General features: G+C 36.9%; 1 protein-coding gene across 1 annotated transcript in view; it reads left to right on the forward strand.

Moving 5' to 3' along the window:
* LOC131850411 (uncharacterized) overlaps nt 1-12676 on the forward strand; it is a 69566-nt gene that overhangs the window by 49617 nt on the left and 7273 nt on the right. The window contains exons 39-49 of the mRNA XM_059200623.1: nt 13-150; nt 440-561; nt 1005-1102; nt 2756-2908; nt 3932-4047; nt 5134-5220; nt 6386-6523; nt 7602-7774; nt 8824-9040; nt 11541-11657; nt 12381-12577. Coding sequence (XP_059056606.1) covers nt 13-150; nt 440-561; nt 1005-1102; nt 2756-2908; nt 3932-4047; nt 5134-5220; nt 6386-6523; nt 7602-7774; nt 8824-9040; nt 11541-11657; nt 12381-12577 — 1556 coding nt within the window. The remainder of the gene's footprint in view (nt 1-12; nt 151-439; nt 562-1004; nt 1103-2755; nt 2909-3931; nt 4048-5133; nt 5221-6385; nt 6524-7601; nt 7775-8823; nt 9041-11540; nt 11658-12380; nt 12578-12676) is intronic.

Below are 12676 nucleotides of genomic sequence, written 5' to 3' on the forward strand. Positions count from 1 at the left end.
TTATGATTTCAGATTTAACATCATGTTTCGGTCGACTCTCCAACTGGGATGACTTAACGATACAACAGAAGTGTCATGTACAAAACTCGGGTCTACCCTCATTGTGGACTGATTTATCTACATTCAAAAACCAACTACATTTGTATGAAGGTATATGTTCACTTAATATAGTTCATTTATTTCCGATAGTCGCAGGTTCGATTCCTAGCTGGGTACAAACATTTGTATCTATGAGTATGATTGTTTATATCGGTCTGGGTGTTTTCTATATATATATATATTATATATGTATCTACGACAAAAAAATATCTATGTATTTGTATTAGTTGTCTAGTACCCATAACACAAGCTTTAGCTAGCTTAACTTGGGTCTAGATGGCGCTGTGTGAATTGTCCTGAGACTATTATTACTTTAGTAAATATTTTTTTTATATTTCAGTAACTAACACAGAAAAATGGTTCGATAAAATGGTAACATTGTATAAGGGGCGAGAGCGAGACAGCGAGAGGTGGCTGAGGGAGTTAGACAGATGGCCGGTGAAGCACTTTGATGTTTCCGCTGTAAGTAGTCTTTCTATACACGTTGACAAGGATACGGCAGGGCTGACGGTAAATGGCCACAGTTTAATACACTGTAAAGTAATTTTCTTTCTCTAAAATATCGTTGATATGCATACGGCACGCCTGATGATAGTGGTACGCTGCAATTACTGTAATTTAATATTTATTTTTTCGGACTACTATAATGTTGTTGGCCGCAGCTGGCCTTTACAGGAAGAGATCTCTTTTAGACATAGTTCCTCCTTTGTTAACATTAGTTGTAATTTACTTACAAATGTATTTAAGTGCAATAAAGAATATTTAATAAATTCATGTTCTCCTAGTACTCATAACACAGCTTGGGACTAGATGGCGCTGTGTTAATTGTCCGGAGATATTATTATAATAACATAGTGGTCATGTTTATTGCAATAAATAATTGCAACATGTCCCAACATGTCCAGGTAACTGAAGCGATATCGTGGAACAGTGAGAACTCACTGCCAACTGACATACAACGCAGCGACTGCATTGCTGAGTGGGCTGCCAGGCTTCAGATCAGGTATTTTGTTGTTTAAATTCAAATTAAAATTAAAAATAATTTATATATGTAGGACATACTAGCCGCTTATGAACGTCAAATTTTTTATATTATAATTTTATTTTTTTCCCTACCGTCCAGTTCAGTATATGGATCCAATTGGATAGTGCAGGGTAGGGGAACCAACGGCACCCAGCACAATATTTTGGGCACGTCGTCGATCATAAAACTGTTTGAAGAAGCTGACTCGTGCTGTTTTAACAATATTTTCACCTACCTATGCCTGCGAGTCATTTTCAGAGATGAATAACATTAAAAACTCGGTTAGAAACCGTTTGACAGATGAATGCAGTTCAGCATGCACTTTGCTAAGAGTAACATCGTACAAGCCTGACATAAATTATTTGTCATCTAACCTGCAGCAACAGAAGTCACACTAATTTTACAGTAATTTAATTTATACGTGTAATGAAAACAATCCAATATGTACCTCTTTTGTTTACTTTATGTCATAGAGAGTTTTGATAGTATTCTTCTTTATTTTAAATGGCCGCCACCAATTTTGATCGGTGATTTTGCCAATGTCATGGTTTGAGAGACACAGTGTAATTTGTAGCTGTGGCTTATTTTAGTTTACTCGGTAAACTTTGACAGTTTCGTTCGGGTTCGGTATATTATAGTTAAGGACAGCACAACACCTGAGGGTCAACAAACAGTTATTAGTAGGGTTTATTATTATTTAAACGTTATTAGGTGGACAATACTAGTTAGTAGGACAATACAAACAGACACTTAATATTAAATTAAGGGGAGTTACAATTTCAGATTATTGTTAGTTATAAATTTAGCTAGTATTCTGACTATGGAGGGATGGGACAAAGTTAAGAGAAGTGATATATTGATAGGACGGGGAAGGTCGTGGGGGAGGATATCATACAGTTGAACTGATAAATTTGGGCACTTTCGAAAGATGTTCCAGAGTTCCTTCATCCAAGCCATATTCGCACAGTGAATGATCGCGGACTCTAATCTTGCATAGAATTGATAGTATTTATTATTATTATTTTTCAAATAATCAGAAAGTCAAAATTATTTGATGGCACATCAATGACCCCATTAAACATTTTTTGGAAAAAATGTCACGTTGATGCATAAATGTTCGCGTATCGTCTACCGTACCCCTTGACTGAATGTCCTACATGAATAAATGATTTTTGAGTTTGAATTTGAATTTAGTGGTCCTTTTGTTTTCACAAGTAGTAAGTGGTTTTTTACAGTTCAGTCCAGTTTTTAAGTTAACTTCTCTCCAAATCTTTTCTTTGTAATATCACTTTATATTTACATACTAGCCGTTCCCCGCGACTTCGTCCGCGTGGAATTTAACTTTCATTTTCTAAAATAAAATAATTTTTCTAAAATAAACGTAGTCTTAGTTACTCCTTATTACATCAGCTACCTGCCAAAAAAATCAAATTCAAAATCGGTCCAACCATTTCAGAGATTAGCCAGAACAGACAGACAAAAATTGTAAAAAATGTGTATGTACGTTGGTGTAAGTATCGTATTTATATTCATACACTTGTAGTAAAAAACGATTATTTAAATATTACAAACAGACACTCCAATTTTATTTATATGTATAGATGTATTTCAATGATTATTTTTTAATTCCAGACAGGCATATAGTATATCTCGCCATGACTCTGAATCATCTGGAGAATCGCCAAACACAGTTTTGTTCCGCTCGCACGATTTGCTTTGGTGTGTAAGAGCGAACGAGATGGCGCTACCTGAACTGGCGTTACAATGCATCCAACTAAATGAGCAGTAAGTGTTAAACATAGAATAGTGTATAAGGGAAAAGGAGAGATCCTACACTACACACACATAACACAATTTTTTCTTGGACCAAGGGAAACGAGAAAACACAAAAAAAAGTTAAAGCGCATAGACATACGCCGATGGAAAGCCGTAACGTAAAAAAAAAATTTAGTAGAATAGAATAGAAAATCATTTATTCAAATAAACTTACATTGAAGCGCTTTTGAATAGTCATTACATTTTTTTTATCTACCGCTCATTCGGAGACCTGTCTCATCACAAGAAGAACGAGCAAGAAACTTGCGTGTTGCTCTTTTAGATAATTTTGTTGTAAGTTTACATTTTTAAGTTGAAATGTGTGAATATGGTATCTTATTAATATTCTAACCGAGAAAGTTTGTGACTATATATAATAATAATATTTAGGGGGGAAGGAGATTGGTGTAGACTCATGACTCCATTACTAGCAATGTACCATGTCAGGTTGACCTCCACGCGGTTCCCCCTGTAAACCATCGTGATGAATTCCTGATGAATTTGTCACTATATGCTAACTGACCTGACTCCATACTCATCTTATCATCCTCCACTGGTGCCCTGCCAGCGTAAACCGTTAGCGCAGGCGGGTGCACCATTCCATTGTCATCCACTAAAAAAAATATATTTATTGGAGTTGGTCATCCACTAAAGAAAATATATTTATTGGAGTTTGTTGGTTACATATTTGAATCTCTGATGTCACACATCTTCCTAGGGTGCAAAACTTTTCATTTATTAACATTTGCATTAACATTACATAAACAATAAAAATATTAAACAATACCAATACATAAACTTTTCAGATAGATGTTTGTTGCTCTTTGTTGCTCTTGCACGAAAAAACTACTCAACAGATTTTGATAAAATTTTACTGTAATATAGCTTATACATCGGAATAATAATTTAATTATATGTCAAGAATATATACTAAATATATACTTTTATGATTCTTTTTGTATTTATCTAAAACGGAACTGTATTTGTGAATAGGTCGTTAGACGAAGATGACAAACCAGCGTGGGAGTATCAGAAATCACTAGCCTTGAGAGCAATGGGGTTGAAGCGAAACGATAGTTGCCAATTAAGAGATGCACTGCAGATTGCCGGTAAGTTCATTACGTTTTTTGACAGTATGCCAAACATACTGGCCAGCGCGGTTTAATGCTATCTTGGTATGCGTCACATAAGAAAGAGATAAGGGATGCTCTCAAAAATATTATATTTATTTTTATACTATGACGGTGGCAAACAGACATACGGCCCATCTGATGGTAAATGGTTACCGTAGCTTATGTACGCCTGAGACAGGGGTTTTAAACGTTTTATTGCAAGGTTTTTTTGTTGCTACTCTGCTCCTATGGGTCGAAGCGTAATGTTATATATATATAGGTAGATAAATAAACAATCCAGTCTTAAAATTGTATTTATTAGAAGTAATGCGAGGTGCTAGACCACCAAGGTCATGCCGAAGCAAAGCTTGTGTTTTGGGTATTAGACAACTTATATAAATACGCAGAAAGTTTTTTTATATATATATATATTATGATAATATACATAGTAAACACCCAGACAAATACTAACAAACATACTCATAAATACAAATGTTTGAACCGTGCAAGTCCGCGGAAAGGAATCGAACCCGCGACGGTAAAACGGTCTGCTAAACCTCTAAACCAAAGCCGCGCCGATATATATATCTTATTAATATTATTAACGCGAAAGTTTGTGAATATGGATGGATGGATGGATAGTTACTATCTCATGCAGAAACTACTGAATGGACTTTACTTAAACTTCATAACTATATAATTTATAGAAAATTTACTCTTTCACGCAAAAACTACTGAACGGATTTTGATTTGATTTGGTATGCAGGTAGATGTTATGACATAGGCATCCGCTAAGAAAGGATTTTGATTAATTCTACCCCCAAGGGGATAAAATAGGGAATGAAAGTTTGTATGAAACTTTGTCAATTTTAAAATGATCAGGCTGAGACTTTGCATAAAGCTACTATAACGTAAACATACCCTAAGAAAGGATTTTGATAAATTCCACCACTAAGGGGATAAATTAACGCGAGCGAAGCCGCGGGGAAATGCTAGTGAGCTATAAATTTCATGCGGGTGAAACGAAACGAAATTAAAATTATATTTTAATTTCGTTTGATTATAATTAATTTTTGTTTTCAGAAAACAATCTTCCTAAACTATTGAATGGTGCTCCCAATATGGTTGGATTCTATCAACTCATACTGGCCTTACATCACGATTTAAATTGTAAGTATTTGTATGTTTTTTATGTATTTTATATTGTAATCAAGCCCTCCTGCTGGTCTACACTGTCTAGCCATAATGTATATTTGAATCCAATTCACTAGGAGATCATATTAATTTCAATCCAATTCATTAAGAGGTCATAGCTATTTTAATCCAATGCATTAAGAGGTCATATTAATTGCAATCTAATACGCACCGACATCGGCACACGGATGATGAAGTAGAAAGTATGTACGAAGACATATCATTAAGAGATCATATCTATTTAAATCCAATTCAATAAGAGGTCCATTAGCATCTCTAAGAGTATTCTCGGTATACCTCTAGCAGAGTTGAGTTGAGTAATCTCGTAGAAAAGGTAAAAAAAGCGTCCAGCGTCCAAAAAGCTCGGTGTGTGCAACGGTACACCACTTACTAACGGTACACACCAGAGACTCCTCTTATATAAGTCGCAGGTTCGGCTGTCCCCTACGTCCAATTCAACGGGGGATTGAAATTACGACGACCTGAGCCGAGATTCGAACCCCTAACGGTGCCCTCATATTAAATCCCAAGCTTAGCAGAGCTTGTGTTATGGGATTTTCGTCCCTATCGACCACCACCAACATGCCCACCTTCATGAAGGAGGACTACTGGCCGAAGGGGGTGGTCTATCGGCGCTACCGTGGCAGGTTGCCGTCATCAGTGCCGTGACCATAGAGACAATTTTATTTACATATTTTATTATTATTTCTTATGTATATTAGTCTATGTATGGATCAGAGTGCTGGCCCGTAAAGTCGACGGATGAAAGACGACTGCATGCAACTGAAATGCGAATGTTGAGGTGGATGTGTGGTGTGACAAGAATGGATAAGATAAAGAATGAATACATTAGAGGAAGTATGAAAGTGGCACCGGTGTCAGAGAGGTTATAAGGACACAGGAAGGCCGAAAAAGAGATGGATGGACTGTGTGAAAGATGATATGATAAGAAAGGAAGTAAATAATGCGATGACTACGAATAGGGATGAATGGAAGCGAAAAACATATTACGCCGACCAGAAACAAATGGGATAAGGAAGAAGCAGATGATGATGATCTGTATGTTAGTCTATAAGATATTTATAATATCGGTCATGTAGTCTGAATTAAATAAATATAATAAATATTATCTCTCTTACAGCATTAACATATGATAAAGTACAAAATGCAATCAATAATATTGATGAAGAATATGTAGGAACGTCTGTGACAAACAAACGTACACTGCGATCTCTGCACGAGATGGCAATGACTTATTACAGTGATCTATGGATGAAAGGTAAGATTTTTTTATACTACGATGGTGGCAAGCATGCGGCCCATCTGATATGTATAATATATATAATATGTAAACGGCAACCATAGCCTATAGACAACAGGGGAGTGTGTGCGTGCGTGCGTGCGTACATGCGTGCGTGCGTGCGTACGTGCGTGCGTGCGTACGTGCATGTTTTCGAGCCGAATTTTTTTTTTCTTATTTTTACAGCTAGTAAACTGTGCCCGCGTTTTCACCCTCGTGAAATTTCTAGCCCTTATGTTATTCTAATGTATAAGTTATGTTACTGTAAAGTTTCATCAAAATCCGTTCAGTAGTTTTTGCGTGAAAGAGTAACGAACATCCACCCGTAGTCACAAACTTTCGCTAAGATAAGATTATATATTTGAGGTACATAAAAAAACTTCATTTCGTTTGTCAATTTAAGTATGGGACTAATTGTCTGACGATGGAAATACAATTAACAAACTGAAATTAATTCGAGAACCGACATGTTCTCTAGGTTCCCATGTAAAATTAAAAAATACCGAGCGAAAGTACCAGGATAACATGACTCGCTAGTAGGAGCTTATTAATGCAATGTGTTTTTTTTATTCAAATACGAAATGTGGACATGTCACAACATTGACAGTCGACAATGACTCTGATTACCCCATCAAAGATAACAGTCGTGAAGTTATCTTACTATTAGCGATACTACAATGAAAGTACCAGGAGAATATGACTCGCAAGTAGCCTACAGCCTACCGAGTAATGTATTTTTTATTTAAGTATACCAAGCGACATGTGGACATGTCAAGTGTTGCGTTCACAACATGGACAGTTGACAATGACTCTGACTACTCCATCAAAGATAACAGTCGTGAAGTTATCTTACTATTAGCGATACTACAATGAAAGTACCAGGAGAACATGACTCGCAAGTAGCCTACAGCCTACCGAGTAATGTATTTTTTATTTAAGTATACCAAGCGACATGTGGACATGTCAAGTGTTGCATTCACAACATCGACAGTTGACAATGACTCTGACTACCCCATCAAAGATAACAGTCGTGAAGGCATTTTATTATATTTCACAGAAGGCAGTCCAAACCAGGATGAGTTATTAATGAAGATGGCAGATGTGCTAAATCGGGTAACCAGTTCAAATCCAGCGTCGGGAGATATATTCCTTGCTATTATACTCAATAGATTGGATAACTACGATGGGACGACATTAAATGAGAACGTCGCTAGAGTTTTACTGGATCCGGTATAGTATTTTACACCCTTATACAAAGAGTCAAATTCATACATATATTTTTTTTTATTATAATTTTTACTTGTAATAATAATAATAATAATAATAATAAATCCATTTATTGCCAACATCAGCACAGTTACACAGCTACACATTTATATATATTTAACATGATTGGCAATAGGTACAAACTCAGCTATTGCTGGACTGATGGGCGTCCAGCGCTGGTTTTCAGTTTGTACCTAACGCAGGCGTACTTAATCACACGTGCTAGATAACAATACCACAACACAATGAAATAAAAATTTAACAAATTACTACATAAATAATAATAATATCCATACGGATATTATTGGACACGTGACATGCATGCAATGCATGTGCATCTACACAATAAAAAAAAAAATCACATTTTATGTCGAGATTTGTCGCCGCTATCCAAGGGCTGTCTCTGTCTATCTAATATAATTTTCCTTAAAGAGATTTTAAATTTTAACGGTATTATCATTTGGCGTAATGGCGGAGGCAGATCGTTCCAGATTTTAGCTTGTTTTGTATAATTAATATAAAAAATAACGACAAAATCTCCGAATGGATGTTAAGAGGAGTGTGACTACGCAATAAAATTACGATATAGAAATTCTATTTTACGGGCTCGGTAGTCTAGCGGTATAGCACACTGCCTTATTTCCGATGGTGGCGGGTTCCATCCCTTGCACGGTACAAATGTATATATTTTTTATGCGCTATATCCGCTCGCGCTAACGGTTTACGCTTGCGGTGCACCAGTGGAGGATGATAAGATGAGCATAAGGTCAGATCAGTTAGTACATCACATCTCTGGAGTTTTTCATTTACTTGTAATTTAAGAGTGAGTATTTATAATGTTTCATCAGAATCGGTTAAGCCATTTCCGAGAAGTACGGCACATACCATTGTGACACTAGAAATTTGTATATTTGATTATGAATATGGTGAAATAAAAAAATGTTACTATTCAAAACTACTTATATTAAGTTTATTTGAATAAAGATTATTTATTCTATTATGTTTGTACACAGTTACAGCGTCTCTTGCCGTATCTGGACCAGTTCTCCAGAGAACATGTCAAAGCGTGTTCGCACCTGTTCCCCACGCGCATACTCGGCGACTACGAGATGCAGGATCTCTTTGACGACAGCATGGACAAATATAAGAAGTACTTCACACTCATAAGAGATCCCACTTATTCGTTGCAGCAGTATTGTAGGCAATTATTGGACTCGTTGATAAAAAATGGTAAGTTTTTAATATATTTGACGACCCCAGTGGTGTAGCCTAGACTACTACACCACTGAGGTCGTCAAATATCAAAATTTACAATAATATACCAAAGGATATGTTGGATCCTATATGTTCATAAAAATCTTGACTTATTTCCAAAAAACAGCAATATTCATAATATTAATACTAGATTTAAAGACAAACTTGCTGTCCCCAAGTATCGTTTAGAAAGTCAATAGGTCTTTTATGGGAATAGGTATGAAAATTTACAATAAGATACCAAAGGATATATTGGAATTACCCTTAAATAAATTCAAAACATCTGTTAAATCATATTTACTGAGCAAAGCCTATTACTCACTAAACGATTACTTGAATGACGAGCGTGCATGGCAATAGTTGTTCATGTACGGGATTTTCATTTAATGTTAGACATAGACACCTATATAAATATACATTGTAAATAAACTGGCTTTAAAAAAAAAAGTAATTCAATTGAGTTTCTTGCCAGTTCTTCTCAATTGGATCTATATACCGAACTGGACGGTAGGGATAAAATTAAATTAGAATGTAAAAATTTGACGTTCATAAGCGGCTAAAATGTCCTACATGAATAAATGATTTTTGAATTTGATTTTAGTAGTTTTGCACGCCTTTGTGGTCAGTATATTTTCTTCACTGTGTCTTTTATCGATGATAATGTAATGGTGCACGCGCCTGCGCTAACGGTTTACGCTGGCGGGTCACCAGTGGAGGATAAGATGAGCATGAGGTCAGGTCAGTTAGCCCATCGTGCTTCATTTACCATGGATATCACGATGGTTTCCAGGGGGAATCTCGTGGATATCAACCTGACATGGTACAATAAGATGAGCATGAGGTCAGGTCAGTTGGCCCATCGTGGTAAATTAACCATGAATATGACGATGGTTTCCAGGGAGAACCGCGTGGATGTCAACCTGACATGGTACGATAAGATGAGATGAGGTCAGGTCAGTTAGCCCATCGTGGTAAATTAACCATGAATATGACGATGGTTTCCAGGGAGAACCGCGTGGATGTCAACCTGACATGGTACGATAAGATGAGCATGAGGTCAGGTCAGTTAGCCCATCGTGGTGAATTAACCATGAATATGACGATGGTTTCCAGGGGGAACCGCGTGGATGTCAACCTGACATGGGACATTGTTGCCAATGGAGTTGTAGTTCACATTTTATTATTATTTTTTTTTTATTGGGTTGTTTGGGCTATTGTTAGATGTGTAGCACCTGTAGCACTGCGACCTACATAGATCTATTGTGCTCACTCTTTTCAGAGTTCGCTACCTAGACCCGTCAGGGACAAGAATTGAAGGATATTCTTAGGAGCGATCGTTTTTATCTCCTCGGGAAAGAGTGTAAACTTTCCAAAGGAGATATTTCGTTTATGCATGAGTGGGCTACAACCACATAGGATGTGTAGTGGCGTTTCCTCTTCAGTTTGGCAGAATCTGCAGATTCTTGTGGATAGGCCTAGTTTGGCCATATGTTTGTTTAATTTGCAGTGTCCTGTGAGGGCCCTAGTCATCATGCATATGTTGTTTTTACTCAATAGCAGTAATCTATTGGAGTATTTGGTCGAGAAGCCCGATATTAGGTCTTTTGAATGTATTAATCCTGGCATTTCTTGCCAGTGATTCAGTGCTTCTCGTTTGGTTATTAATTTGGGATGGTTTTTAGTTATTAATTTGAGATGGTTTAGAGATTGGTTATTAGTTCACATTACTAACAATCCATTTCTACCCTCTTTATACGACCTCGATGGTCTGACAGTTTAGAAGAAGGAAGAGAAAAACATTACGCCGACCCCAAATAAATGGGGTAAGCAAGAAGCAGATGATAGTCTAACGGTTTGGCACGCCTTACCGAATGTCGCGTGTTCGATTCCGCGCACGGTACAAATGTTTGTATTCATGAGTGTTATTTATATCAGTTTTATATGTATACTAGCTGTGCCGGCACACGTTGTTTTGCCTTAAAATAAAAAAAAAATTAGGGGTACCCCTAACATTTAGGAGGATGAAAAATAGATGTTGGCCGATTCTCAGACCTACTCAATACGCTCACGAAATTTCATGAGAATCGGTCAAGCCGTTTCGGAGGAGTATGGGAACGAAAACTGTGACACGAGAATTTTATATATAAAATTACATATGTATTTACGTAAAGAAATTATCTAAGTATGTTTACCAGTTGTCTAGTATTCATAACAGAAGCTGTACTTAATATGGGACTAGATGGCGTTGTGTGAATTGTCCAAAATTATTCGTAAAATCCTGCACCCTAAACCGAAACACGTCTTTCAAAGCAAGCTGCTTGGCGGTTGAAATAGGTGAGACTGAGGTAGGCCTATCTCCAGTAGTGATGACGATGATGATGATGATGATGATGATGATACTGACGATGATGATGATGTATCCACGCAGATGATATTTATAATCTACCCCTGGATAACTAATTCTTTATATTTTCAGACACAACTAAATACGAGAACACGTTCTGTCGCATTAGAGAAATCCTTGATAACCCATACGCTGGTTCCACCTACCAGCTTCTGAGGAAACAGCGGGAGCTTCTCTACTCAGTTGTAGGTAAGTTTTTCATTTTGACAAACAAACATACGGCCCATCTGGTGGTGAATAGTTACCGTAGCCTATAGACGCTTGAAACACCAGGGGTGTTACGTACAGGGCTGGTCATTAAGAAACCTTAATTCTTCTATTCTACCTAATTCTTGAAAAACCCCTTGATGTTGTCTTTCGAGAAAACCTCGGCAGGTAGGAAGGAAGGGAGGAACCCTTCCTTCTCTCTCCCTCTGCTCTTCTAAAACAGCACTGCCTGACACCACTTAGGTTCTAGCGTGTGGGGATGACCGAGTCGAAAGGACCGAGCTGGTATCCAGGTATTTCAACCCAAAGATGAGTGCAGAAATATAATCTATACATATAAATAAACTTGGAGTGTCTGTTTGTAATATTGAAATAACCGTTTTTTACTACATGCATATGCATATAAATACGGTACATACGCCAAAATAACATGTTTTACAATCTTTGTCTGTTCGTTCCGGCTAATATCTGAAATGGCTGGACCGATTTTAACGGGACTTTTTTTGGCAGGTAGCTAATGTAATAAACAGTAACTTAGGCTGCTTTATTTTAGAAAATTAAAATTCCACGCGGACGTAGTCGCGGGAACAGCTAGTCATATATAAAAAAGGACTAATCGGCTGTTTTTTTAGTTGATTATATACATCATTAATTAAAATAGCCTGTCACTCGTTATATATAAAATTTTAAACATATGTTTCATAGATCATTCACGAGGAAAAGAGGAGATCCGAAAGATCCTAAAGCAACTGATAGGAGAATTGAAGGGAGATCCGGCAACTCTTCGCCTCTCGCAGCTCTGTCCCTCTCTGACGCAAGTTGCGCGCGGGAGTGAGTGGGACGCATGTATGTCTAGATTGCTCTCACTCGGCCCCCTAAAAGTCGTCAAATTCGACGAACAAGTTAGTATTATTTTTTAATTATTTGTAATGACAGCATTCCATTATGCACCCGCAGACTGATACAAACAATCATTTTCATAAACACAAAAGTTTGTACCG

Source organism: Achroia grisella, unplaced genomic scaffold (assembly GCF_030625045.1).
Source record: "Achroia grisella isolate CSIRO2021 unplaced genomic scaffold, CSIRO_AGI_Agris_v1 utg768, whole genome shotgun sequence".
NCBI lineage: Eukaryota > Metazoa > Arthropoda > Insecta > Lepidoptera > Pyralidae > Achroia > Achroia grisella.